At 38.6% G+C, this 14163-nt stretch overlaps 1 protein-coding gene across 1 annotated transcript in view; it reads right to left on the reverse strand.

Moving 5' to 3' along the window:
- The window catches only part of SLC9C1 (solute carrier family 9 member C1), a 111762-nt gene extending 98833 nt beyond the window's left edge, over positions 1-12929 (reverse strand). The window contains exons 1-4 of the mRNA XM_061134241.1: positions 12827-12929; positions 8883-8987; positions 7215-7315; positions 4423-4551 (exon numbers count right to left, since the gene is read on the reverse strand). Of these exons, the coding sequence (XP_060990224.1) occupies positions 4423-4551; positions 7215-7315; positions 8883-8987; positions 12827-12929 (438 nt within the window). The remainder of the gene's footprint in view (positions 1-4422; positions 4552-7214; positions 7316-8882; positions 8988-12826) is intronic.
- Positions 12930-14163: the final 1234 nt, after the last annotated feature.

The raw sequence follows: 14163 nt of genomic DNA on the forward strand, positions 1-14163 counted from the left end.
AAAAAATTAAAAATTGGACTACCATATAATCCAGCAATTCCACTTTTGGGTATTCATACAAAGAAAAAGAAAATGCTAATTCAAAAAAATATGTGCACAATACCCAGTTGTGGACGTGACTGGTGATAGATGCAAGGTCCAATGCTATAAAGAGCAATATTGCATAGGAGCCTGGAATGTTAGGTCCATGAATCAAGGCAAATTGGAAGTGGTCAAACAGGAGATGGCAAGAGTGAATGCTGACATTCTAGGAATCAGCGAAATAAAATGGACTGGAATGGGTGAATTTAACTCAGATGACCATTATATCTACTACTGTGGGCAGGAATCCCTTAGAAGAAATGGAATAGCCATCATGGTCAACAAGAGTCCAAAATGAGGTACTTGGATGCAATCTCAAAAACGACAGAATGATCTCTGCTCGTTTCCAAGGCAAACCATTCAATATCACGGTAATCTAAGCCTATGCCCCAGCCATTAATGCTGAAGCAGCTGAAGTTGAACGGTTCTGTGAAGACCTACAAGACCTTTTAGAACTAACACCCAAAAAAGATGTCCTTTTCATTCTAGGGGACTGGAATGCAAAAGTAGGAAGTCAAGAAACACCTGGAGTAACAGGCAAATTTGGCCTTAGAGTACAGAATGAAGCAGGGCAAAGGCTAATAGAGTTTGCCAAGAGAATGCACTGATCATAGCAAACACCCTCTTCCAACAACACAGGAGAAGGCACTACACATGGACATCACCAGATGGTCAACACCAACATCAGATTGATTATATTCTTTGCAGCCAAAGATGGAGAAGCTCTATACAGTCAGCAAAAACAAGACCAAAAGCTGACTGTGGCTCAGACCATGAACTCCTTATTGCCAAATTCAGACTTAAATTGAAGAAATTAGGGAAAACCACTAGACCATTCAGGTATGACCTAAATCAAATCCCTTATGACTATGCAGTGGAAGTGAGAAATAGATTTAAGGGACTAGATCTGATAGAGAGCCTGATGAACTATGGAGGGAGGTTTGTGACATTGTACAGGAGACAGGGATCAAGACCATCCCCATGGAAAAGAAATGCAAAAAGGCAAAATGGTTGTCTGAGGAGGGCTTACAAATAGCTGTGAAAAGAAGAGAAGTGAAAAGCAAAGGAGAAAAGGAAAGATATTCCTATTTGAATGTAGAGTTCCAAAGAATAGCAAGGAGAGATAAGAAAGCCTTCCTCAGGGATCAGTGCAAAGAAATAGAGGAAAACAACAGAATGGGAAAGACTGGAGATCTCTTCAAGAAAATTCAAGATACCAAGGGAACATTTCATTCAAAGATGGGTTCGGTAAAGGACAGAAATGGTATGGACCTAACAGAAGCAGAAGATATTAAGAAGAGGTGGCAAGAATACACAGAAAAACTGTACCAAAAAGATCTTCACGACCCAGATAATCATGATGGTGTGATCACTCACCTAGAGCCAGACATCCTGGAATGTGAAGTCAAGTGGGCCTTAGCAAGCATCACTATGAACAAAGCTAGTGGAGGTGATGGAATTCCAGTTAAGCTATTTCAAATCCTAAAAGATGATGCTGTGAAAGTGCCGCACTCAATATTCCAGCAAATTTGGAAAACTCAGCAGTGGCCACAGGACTGGAAAAGGTCAGTTTTCATTCCAATCCCAAAGAAAGGCAATGCCAAAGAATGCTCAAACTAACGCATAATTGCACTCGTCTCACATGCTAGTAAAGTAATGCTCAAAGTTCTCCAAGCCAGGCTTCAGCAATACATGAACTGTGAACTTCCAGATGTTCAAGCTGGTTTTAGAAATGGCAGAGGAACCAGAGATCAAATTGCCAACATCCACTGGATCATCAAAAAAGCAAGAGAGTTCCAGAAAAACATCTATTTCTGCTTTATTGACTATGCCAAAGCCTTTGACTGTGTGAATCACAATAAACTGTGGAAAATTCTGAAAGAGATGGGAATCTCTTTCAGAGACCACCTGACCTGCCTCTTGAGAAACCTATATGCAGATCAGGAAGCAACGGTTAGAACTGGACATGGAACAACAGACTGGTTCCAAATAGGAAAAGAAGTACGTCAAGGCTATATACTGTCACCCTGCTTATTTAACTTATATGCAGAGTACATCATGAGAAACGCTGGGCTGGAAGAAGCACAAGCTGGAATCAAGATTGCCGGGAGAAATATCAATAACCTCAGATATGCAGATGACACCACCCTTATGGCAGAAAGTGAAGAGGAACTAAAAAGCCTCTTGATGAAAGTGAAAGAGGAGAGTGAAAAAGTTGGCTTAAAGCTCAACATTCAGAAAACTAAGATCATGGCATCTGGTCCCATCACTTCATGGGAAATAGATGGGGAGACAGTGGAAACAGTGTCAGACTTTACTTTTTTGGGCTCCAAAATCCCTGCAGATGGTGATTGCAGCCATGAAATTAAAAGACACTTGCTCCTTGGAAGGAAAGTTATGACCAACCTAGGCAGCATATTAAAAAGCAGAGACATTACTTTGCCAACAAAGGTCTGTCTAGTCAAGGCTATGGTTTTTCCAGTAGTCATGTATGGATGTGAGAGTTGGACTGCGAAGAAAGTTGAGTGCCGAATAACTGATGCTTTTCAACTGTGGTGTTGGAGAAGACTCTTGAGAGTCCCTTGGCCTGCAAGGAGATCAAACTAGTCCATCCTAAAGGAAATCAGTCTTTGGTGTCATTGGAAGGGCTGACGCTGAAGCTGAGACTCCAATACTTTGGCCACCTCATGTGAAGAGTTGACCCATTGGAAAAGACCCTGATGCTGGGAGGGATTGGGGGTAGGAGGAGAAGGGGACGACCGAGGATGAGATGCCTGGGTGGCATCACCGACTCGATGGACATGAGTTTGAGTAAGCTCCGGGAGTTGGTGATGGACAGGGAGGCCTGACGTGCTGCGAGTCATGGGGTTGCAAAGAGTTGGACACCACTGAGTGACTGAACTGAACTGAAGTGATGTTCATTGCAGCATTATTTACAATAGCCAAGATATGAAGCAACCTAAATGTTCGTTGATAGGCGGATAGAACAGATGAGGTATATATACATATGCACACAATGGAAGACTACTGAGCAACAAAAGAGAATGAAATCTTGTCATTTACAACAACATGGATGGACCTAGGGGGTAGTGTGCTAAGTGAACAAACAACAAAACAGAAACAGATTCATAAAGAGAACAAACAAGTAACCACCTGGCGAGGGGATTGAGAGAAGGAAAGAAATAGATGTGGGGAATTAAGAAGTATAAACTTTCAGTACAAAACAAATGAGTCACAGGTTTGAAATGTACAGTGTGGGGAATACAGTCAATAACTAGTATTAACCTGAACATGCAACTCATATCCTTAAAAAAATTAATTAAAAAATTAGCTCAAATTTGATCATAGGCCTAAATGTGAAATCTAAACTAATTAAACTTCTAGAAGAAAACATAAGAGAAAATCTTAGTGATCTTTAATTAGGAAATAATTTTTTAATATGACATAAAAACACAAATTCTAAAGGAAAAATTTTTTCAATATTTGGACAAATAGGACTTCACCAAAAGTAAAAACTTTTGGAAAAATGAAAACTACAATGGTACCAAAGCAGAGATTTACTATTTTTGATCTTGAATCTAAGTCATACATGGAAGACAATGAAACTATTAAGTAATTATTGAAGAACCAGCTAAAAACAATATGTAATGGATTTTTAAAATCAATTTAATTGAATATAATTTATCTTTCTTAGGAATGATTTTTGAAAATAATGCCTGTAAAAGTCACTATATAATATTTTTCACCTGGCATCTATTTGAGGCTTTAAGAATAAAGCTGTAGAAACCACCTCCTACTTTTTTCTGATTAATTAATATTTGAAAGAAATGTAGCATATGGAAATAACAAATAATGAGAAAATCAGTCTTTCTACTTGTACCCCATGACTTTGCAAATTACTGTCTGTGTTGAAAGTCACATCAATATTTGGACAAATTTCTAAGGTAAGTCAAATTAAATTGAATCATTAAAAAAAAAAAAGGTTGGATTAGAGATTGCCTCACTGATACATTGGTAAGGGACTGACTTCAAAGAAATTCTGAGGGAATTCTCTAGGTTGACGAAAATTTTTATATTTGGATTGGGTGATGGTTACACAGGTATTTATCAAAACTCATCAAACTGTATCCTCAAAATGTATGCACACTACTGCATGTAAATTATATCTCAAAATAGTTTTTTAAATGTAAGAAAAATTTTTTGTAAGAAAATTTTTTTTAAGTTTTTTAAAATTTAAGAAAAGCCTGAACATAGATCACATGTAGTAGTTCATGAGTGAATAATATTATTGAAAATAACACCTGCCAAAATAACTTCTTACTCTCTAAAATAACTTCTTACCTGCCAAAATAACTTGTGGAACAGGTAAACATCCATATCAAATGCAACATTAAAGATAATTACCGGTGTAAATAGATTAAAAAATAAGTGTGGATCCATCCATTGTATGGCATCTGCATATTCTTGGACCTAATAATATAAGACTGTTATTTTCTCATTTACCCATTCTTCTGTTAGCATGGAATACATATCAGGCACTCCTATCTCTAGCAAAAAATAAAAAGATACATAACAACATAGTAAGTGCTTAAGTCTTAACTCTGTTGGATTTTCATAGTTTTCCACCAGATACAGCAAAAAGTTAATGGACATCTTTATGTCTAGTGTTTCTTTTTAAAGAACAAACATAGGAAATACATTGACATAGGTACTAAAGGATATGTAGGAGATTTTCAGGCCTACAAGAGAAAGAGATTTTGGGTAGATGGACCATCATGCACAAAATCCACAAAGGAGTAAACAATTACATCAAACTCCAGAAACTACATAATTAGCCATGGCTTATGTAGATGTGTATGGAAGAACAGTAGGAATAAGAAACTAGGAAGTTAATGCAGTTCATGAAATAATTAATTAGTGGCATTTATCATAAAATATTTAGTTTCAATTTTTAACCCTTATTATGGGTGTCTGTAACTAAGCAGGACTCTATGGGGCCTTCCCCAGATAGACCCCTCCCTCATGGCCTCTGCTTTAGCTCCTCTCTTAAGTATCTAAATAATAGTGTCTGATGCATATCTGCTGAGTTATTTTACAGATGCGAAACCCCCACCTAATGAAAGAAATAAACACATCCCCTCAGGAGTCTGGTTGGAACCAGGAAATATTTGCAATGATTTTACTTTACCTCACCATCAACCAATCAGATAATTGTGCACAAGTTGATCACATACCCTGGGACTCCCCTCATTTGCCTTGCTTTTAAAATGCTTTGCTGAAACCCATCAGTGAAGACTTTTTGAGCACTAGATGTCCGGTACTCATTGTATGGCACCTTATAATAGATGCTTTCCTTCACCACAATTCACCGTCAGTAGATTGGCTTTCCTGCTTGAGGGTGAGCAGAGATGAGTTTGGTTCATTAACACACCCATTCAACATTCACTCATGAAGGAAACACAGTACCTACTGGTTAGGTGATATTCTTGTATTTGGAACGTAATTCTTCACTGGTCTCTTGTGTATCTCTGTACATTATGGGTGAAGGCACTGATTGCTTTTCTTCCAGGAATATTTTCTTTCAAGAATATTTGTATGTACTAACAGCTTTGGAAGATACAGCAAGTGTCTCCCTCCAGAACAAAGAGCAGGTTTACTATTACTGTCCTGTGTAATAAGGATAATACCTCTCTCTGGAGCAAGGGGGAAGATGAGCTCAATGCCCATCATAAAATAATTCAAGTTCTCTAAACTCAGATTTCCTCTCTTATAATGTAACCCAATGCGTATGCAGATTTCACCTTGCCCTCTTTACTTCTCTTTGTGGGGTTCATAGAATGGGACAAGAAAATCCTGAGGCTCTGGATTCTGCTATTGCTATGAGTAATAGAGTATTTTGTCTCTAGCCCAGGAGTCCCATGTGTTTTGACAGGATTGTGAAACTGTGGCATGTTAATTTATTAGATTGAAACCTGAGTAAAATCTTAGACCCTTCACAGTTCTAGACATAGGGACCTTTCCTTTAAAGAGTTGTTGATAAATAGGAAGGTTTATAGAAGTATTTAAAGTCACATTTATGTAAAATATCATATGATTATGAAACCTGTTCATAAGAAATGAAGTAGTAATCTGCTTCTGTTTTTGCCTGGATATATGGTTTCCATTATCTTTTTTAACATCACTGAATTTGTTTGAGAAAGTCAATCATTTTTACACACATTCCTGTTTACATATTGATTAACTAAGGCAGGTGTTGGCAAACTATGGTCCCTGGGAACAAATCTGGCTCAATGCCTGTTTTTGGTAATGAAGTATTATTGGAATACAGCTATGCCAATTTACTTATGTATTGTCTGTGGCTGCTTTTAAATTACAGTGGCAGAATTGAGTAGCTGTGATAGCGATCATACAGCCTGTGTAGTCCAAAATATTCACTATGTGGCTTTTTACAGAAAAAAAAAAAAACTTTGCTGCCAACCCCTGGGCTAGAGGACTGTTTAATGTGCTAGTAATGCATTCTACATTCCTTGTAGTAAATATATTCTCTCTTCTCTACCTGACTACAGCTATTCCCAACTATTTAGTATTACTGTAGATACCTTGGCTATATAGTTTGCTTTTTCTCTCACTTCTAACTCCGTGTAAGAGGTTCAGGGTATGCTTCTTGATACATGCTAAGTCAAGCTTAGAGAGAGCCTCCATCCTAATGGGAACCCCACGAAACATTCCTGAGGCACTAGATTGGTTCAATGTCAGAATTCTCTTGGTAACGGAGTCCTGTATCAGTAGTTCAAAGTCTTTCTGGATTTCCACCTTGTTAGCCAATTTCTTGTCTGAGGTTTTGAATTATGATTAAATGCTCAGCTACTCACACTCTCAGTAGCTATGTGTATTCATTCTGAATTACTTACCTAGTCTGAGACCTAGGCTCTGTTTGACGATGTTAAGCTGGATTTCAGCTCTTTCACACCTGGGTCCTTTTTCTACACAGCTGATCTAATGTTATTTGCATTACAAGCATATATGAACTGGCAGAGCAGTGAAAAGATAGGCTTACAAATTTCCTTTAGCCATCTTTGTATGAATCTTAGATATACTCAGAAAAATAAAACACACATATTTACTATACACACCTTGTCAGATGTAAAACTTAGCATTTCAAAACTGCATCCAAGTAAAAATAATATCACAGGGAGAGGAATTGGAAAGTCTTTCAAGTGTTGGTTCAAAAGTGCTGCAAAAAATATGTCTATTGAAAGGCAATGGAGATATCACACTTAACAGAACTTTAATTTAATATGACTTTTTAATATGAAGACAATGAAATATAGAAATATAGCAAGTAAGTGACGAAACAGTTATTGAAGCCCTCCCTCACACTTAAACACAGAATCAGTATAATTGGTAATCTACTAAACTCATGCTTCACTTCTTTTATGATGTACATAATTTCCTTAGAATCTTTAGTAAACATTGCAAGTAGTCATTGGTTCTTGGGTTACTACTAAAATATTTATAGTAATTTATGTACATGCCATAAATCAGATATTCATTTCTTAAGCAATCCAGCAATGAGGGATTGATAGATAACTAAAATGAAATATCCTGGCTGATCCTCAGTATAACAGTGAGAAGTTAGTATAACAATGAGAAAAATCTAGCTACCTTCCCTGGAGGCTGAGACACTAAAGAGTCTGCCTGCAACGAGGGAGGCCTGGGTTTGATCCCTGGGTCGGGAATATCCCCTGGAGAAGGAAATGGCAACCCACTCAAGAATTCTTTCCTGGAAAATCCCACGAATGGAGGACCCTGGCGGACTACAGTCCATGGGGTCACAAAGAGTCGGGCACAACTGAGGAGCTAGCACGTTCACCTCACTGCCTGTTGGAAAACCGATAATGAGCGCTTGAATTTGTCATTCTCTCTAAGCACAATAAGCAATATCACAGCGTTTCCTTCAGTTTACTGTTTCCTAATTCTTTGTAATACAGTTCCTAATCAGGTCAAAGGATGCAAAAATTGTGCTTTCTTTTGATTTCTACAGTGTTCTGTTCTTCTCATAAAAGCTCAGCATATTTTACTATTTGGATAAAACCCAAGAGAACATCTGTGCCGTGCCGTGCTAAGCTGCGTCAGTAGGGCTGGACTCTCTGGCAGCCTATGGACTGTGTCCCTCCAGGCTCCTCTGGCCATGGGATGCTCTAGGTGAGAATACTGGAGTGAGTTGTCATGCCCTCCTCCAGGGGATCTTCCCACCCAGTGATCAAACCCAAGTCTCTTGTGTCTCCTGCACTGGCAGACGGGTTTTTTGCCACTAATGCCACATAGGAATCCCAAGAGAACACCTATCAAGGGGTTAAAAAGTGACTGAATCATTCAGAAGACCTATCACTTTGAAAATTCTTTTTCCAAGTGAAGAAAGCTGTGGGACAGCTAACTTAAAAATATGGATGAAACTATAATTTATGATAAGGCAGGTTAACAATAAAATCACTAACCTTTGATTATCTGTTAATCTGATTCAATTCACCACATCACTTAAATCTAACCATAACTTAGCAAGTAAGAAGGTATGGATATTCTGAACTCAAAAGAGGTGAAGAATATGAATAAGATTTACATGGTCTCTCTTCAGGAGTAGATTATTATTGGATTCATTTGATTGAAAATCTTGGGATAGAGGTATGAATTTAGGAAAAAAAACACTAATTTCCTACTATTTTTACCTTCCTTAATTCTATATGGTGACATATACAGAATACATCCACAGAATACACTGAAATAAAAAGAATTACACCCACCTCCAATTATACAGATCAAAGACAATATTAGAATGATTTTAGGGAGTTCCTGAGAAGTTTTCAAGAATGAATGCCTAAAAACTTCCATCCATTCATCAGTAAACCCTTTCCGAAAAGAAGTGAAATTAGAAATTTGGCCATCCATCCTGTGGTTTCTCACAGGCTGTCTGAATCCAACTCTCAGGACTCTGCAAAACTTGCCTAGAACAAAAAGAAAGTTAGATTTTTCTTCTTGGTGGCCTTCTAAAGCTTTTCTTAAAAAAATAAAGAAAAAGCCTATATTTGTCCTTATTTCCAGTAATTTCTTAGAGTCTGCCAAAATTAGGGATGTGGCTCAGAGGTTAAAGCATTTGCCTACAATGCGGGAGACCTGGGTTCGACTCCTGGGTTGGGAAGATACCCTGGAGAAGGAAATGGCAATCCACTCCAGTATTCTTGCCTGGAGAATCCCATGGATGGAGGAGCCTGGTGGGCTACAGTCCACAGGGTCGCAAAGAGTCGGACGCAACTAAGCGACTTCACTTTCACTTTCCTCTTCTATGATGTTCTCTATTTAAATGATAAAGAAAAAGTACAACCCCAAGTAATAGAGACTGTCCAGTGTCATCCTGTGTTCTTATGATGCCAGGCACTAATCAGCTATTATTCATGCTGTATCTATTCAACTGAAAAGAGGATTTTTCATCTAGCCAGTAATCGGGACCACACGCTAGTACAGGTTACTTAGTTCTCAGCAGGGACAACTGAGGGGTTTGCCATCACTTATCTGAGCTTATGGAAGCATGTTCAGGCAGCTATTCCAAAGTGGGAAGTGGTGGAAGGGGCAGGATATTCTGATCTCTTTTCTTGTTATATCCAGAGAGAAATCAATAGACCATGATGATATTCAACAATAATCATCTTTTATCTGCTTCAAGACATTCATGGGCCAGGTTTTCTCTAATTTTTAAATATGTTTATAGCAACTAAGGACCAAAGAAAAATATTGAAACCAAAATGACTTAAAACAGGAGAATTGTTACATGTTTCCATTGTTACTTCTTGGAAGAAGAACAAGGGCCATGATGTGTCTTGGTCTGAAGAAATAGGTGATAGCTGCAGTCTGCCAATCTCACTTGCTTCTCATGGTAAGGAACATTTTACATCAAGGTCTTAAACTTCATGGAGGGAATTCTTCCAATTTTATCTCTCCTAATATTGGCTTAACATTTTTTAGCATCTCTTAGCATCTCACATTGCTGCCTCGCTAAGCAATCAATTAGTTATTACTAAACTTCCTCTCATGATCCAGCAATGTCTTTTTCACTTTCATATTTCATATACTTATATGGATTCTTATATTCTCTTTTCTGACTATCTAAACAACTTTTTGAAAGAAGACTAATTAAATAAATGTATGCTTATGGTGAACACTTTTGAAATAAATATATAAACAAACATTTCAAAAACAGGAAACAACTCTGCACAATCATGTCGTCTAGTAGCTCTTATATATTTTATTTACACAATTGGGTTCATCCTTATATAATCATACTTTCTGCTTCTTTCCACATGGTATTATATCACCAGCATCAAAGAACCTTGCAAACACTGTGCCATATTAGCATTAATGTGAAAGCTGTAACTCTCTGCTCTGACTGCCCACATGCAAAGGTCTGTTGGGCTTAGGCTTACAGCATAAAAGACTCTGGGCAACCTGCTGTTGGCTTCAGTTTTCTAATTTGTATAGTTTCCCAGTCTGTGTAATTTCTCTCCCTGTATTTATAACTTTCTTTGAAATCACTTGGGGAGATATGATAACACTGGTCATGAGTCTTATCCCCACTATTCCTATTTAAATCAGTCTGCATGGCAGCCTGGCTCCCCAAGCGATTTTAATGTGTAGCCAAGGTTAGTAACCACTGTGCTTCACCCAATTAAAAAGCAACCTTGCTCAATTTTCTGTCTCTAAGCCAACATTTTTTTCCAATATTCTTGAGTCAGGTATTTTGAGAAAGGATATCAGTGTCCTTCTGGTGAAGACCCCAGAAACACATCTGTAGTTGACAGGTTTGGTGTATTATGTGTCTCAGTGAGGGAGACATATCCATCCTGGGGAACTGTGGTAGGGGGTTTCAGGAAAAGGATGTTAGAAAGAACTAGTTATGGATCTGGGTAATATTGGAGAGGGAGGGTCTAAGGAAGTGAGAGTTTATCCTGATTTGGGTGCTGTCAGAAAGTAAGGACAATTCTGTGGTTGGGTACTCAATAACTCACCTACAGAGAGAGCAAACTGGAATGGGGATAAAGCTGTGCTGAGCGCAGAAGCAGCAGCCACTCGTTTTAGACAAGAATGAGAGGTATTCGGTATTGGATGGGTTGCACGGTGACTTGTTCTGTCCAATTTTATTATCATCTCATAGTGACCTCATCTGATTTTGATGTTCTGTGAGATTATTTATGTCAAATGAGAGAACATGGACTAGCTGTGACCATCACACCAGTTTGTGGCAACGCCGAGTGGCACCTGGCCCTGAGTGTCCGACCAGTTTCCCAGGGTCTGGGGCTGCTTTCTTTCTTTCTTTTTTTTTAAACTTGTTGGTTTTGTTTTTCCTAGAAGAATTTCTAAATTTCTCAACCTCACTGTAACATGTTAAGAACTGGAAGTAGATCAGGGGATCTTGGTAATAGAATAGTGATACAGCAAAGTAAGCTCAGTTATCCTTCTAAGACAGACATTTTTAACCTTGGCTACATATTAGAATCAGAGAGTTTTAAAAATACAGGGATTTACCTGGGTGGCTCCCCAGAGGTTAATTTAATTGGTATAAAGTGCAGCCTGAATATTGGGAACCTTAAAAGCTTCCCAGTGATTCTAATAGTCAGCCATTATTTAGAAGCACTGCTCTAGGAGAAATCTGTGCCTTAGGGAAGAACACTGAAAGACTGGTGTATTTGCTCTCAAAATCAAACTGGTTAGTAAAATATTGTCAATGACACCTATTAATTTTCTCACTGTTACAAAGCAAAAGGGCTTGAACAAAAAAGGAAAATATTTTCTGCATCATAGTTATATATTCCTCTATGCTCGCAGAATTTAATACAGTTAAGGAGTCTATTGTCTTCCAAACTAAAAGCAGAGATACATGATCCCATAAGCAGGTTTCTCATTTCTAAAGTAGCTTATTTGAAAACCTTAATAAGTGTTTGTATATTCAATTCTAATAAATCCCTTTAATAAAAGAATAAAATTACCCCAAATCTTAATTATACTTGAACTTTGGGGAAATATATGATCAAACTCAGAAGAATTTCAGTTTGGTTGTGAAAACTCATATCAGTTTCTTCAATCTCCACTCCAAATTCTAACAAACCTTTACTCCCACAAAATGATCTCATGTTAAGTTAGCATGTAAATGCTAATATTATTCAAGCTTGACACTTTAAAAAATATGGGTAAAGTAGCAGTTTAGATTAAACAGATTTTCAATGTAATTACAATTTTTATTATTCAGCTTAAATTGACTTTTAACAATTTTGAATAAGTTTATAAGTCCATGTCACATGCATTAAGGAAAAAAATACTGATTTGCCTTAAAATTGCCACATGGGTTTCCTACATTAACTTATCAGGAAAATTAAATAATGCCTCAAATCTCTTTCTGTGGGAGGTTAATAATTGTCCTCTCAAATGGCACATGGATTTGTCCCCAACAACAGTCAGCCTTGAGAAATTCTCTTTCTCATGGTGTGGAAATCATACTGATTCACTCTGTCCCTGAAAATGGGAAATATTTCTTGCTTTTAATCACTACTTTTTGCAGGAATTAAGTGACAAAAGTATCCTGAAAAGAGTGCTGTGGGAGCCCAGTAATCTTAAGAAGCTGCAAAGCTCTCATGATTTTTGACAGGTGAAAAACTGGAGTTGGACTCTCTGACCACACAACACACATCTTCTTACTCACAGACGCTGTGAAGGTGGGCGGTCTGTTGCCTTCCTAAGATTTCTTCACTAGAATGAGCCCTTCCTCGCTCTCGGCTCTGCTCCATACACCTAAGATTAGCCATGGCGTCAGTGTGGTTTCCTCTTAGTGCCTTGTAAGGCAGAGAGAATAAATACTAGGTCGGTGAGCAGCTTGGAAAGTTGATATGGGAAGTGTAATGGAGGGGGGGCAGGGGCTAAGGGACAGAAATTCACACCGAGAGGCTGGTTGATCTTCGGGAAAGTCATAGGAAAGGTGAATGGTTGGCTGAATCTGTAGCTGGAATACTGTGAAAACATTTGTTTCCTCTTTGAGGAACAAGGTACCAGCAGGGAAGGGCAATTTCCTGAATGGGAAGCTAAAGGAAGACTCACCATCCAGAGCGTCAGGAGGAGTATCATGTAGTATGTGAGTGATAGGTGGAAGGGAGCTAATCCGTTCGTCCAGAAACAGCCACAACCAACTGCAACCTCATTGACAGTTACTTGCTCTAAGCCCCGCCCCTGGCCTGCACCCATTGGCTTTAGGTTCACAACCCCTGACTTGATTGACTGACAAAGTACAGTCATTGAAAGTGCTACACAGCATCATTACCTCTGAACATCTATAACAACCCTTGAAGTATTAAGGCTGTTGTATTTTAAAAATAAATAAATACATAAGCAAGGGTGAAAAGGAAACTCCAGAAATTGTATTGCTATATTAATTTAAAACTTAGGAACAGTAGATTTGTGGCAAAGAGCCAATGGACACTGTTTTCCCAGAATTCTAGTGGAAGTGAGATTCCTAGGTAAGATAGAGTTGTAGAAAATTTGAAATATGAAGATGCATGTTGCTGAATTAGGAAACAAAAGAAAGAGAGAGAAATAGTGGCTAGTCTAGCCGTATGATGGAGAAGGAAATGGCAACCCACTCCAGTATTCTTGCCTAGAGAATCCTGTGAACGGAGGAGCCTGGTGGGCTGCCGTCTATGGGGTCGCGCAGAGTCAGACAGGACTGAAGCGATTTAGCATGTGTACATGCATTGGAGAAGGAAATGGCAATCCACTCCAATATTATTGCCTGGAGAATCCCAGGGAAGAGGAGCCTGGTGGGCTGCCGTCTATGGGGTCACACAGAGTCGGACACGACTGAAGCGACTTAGCAACGGCAGCAGCTAACCGTATGAACTTAAAGTGAAAGTGTTAGTCACTCAGCCCTGTCTGACTCTGTGAGCCCATGGACTGCAGCCGGCTGGGCTCCTTTGTGCATGGAATTCTTCAGGCAAGAGTCCTGGAGTGGGCAGCCATCCCCTTCTCCAGGGGAGCTTCCTGACCCAT

This window comes from Dama dama, chromosome 31 (assembly GCF_033118175.1).
Source record: "Dama dama isolate Ldn47 chromosome 31, ASM3311817v1, whole genome shotgun sequence".
Lineage (NCBI taxonomy): Eukaryota > Metazoa > Chordata > Mammalia > Artiodactyla > Cervidae > Dama > Dama dama.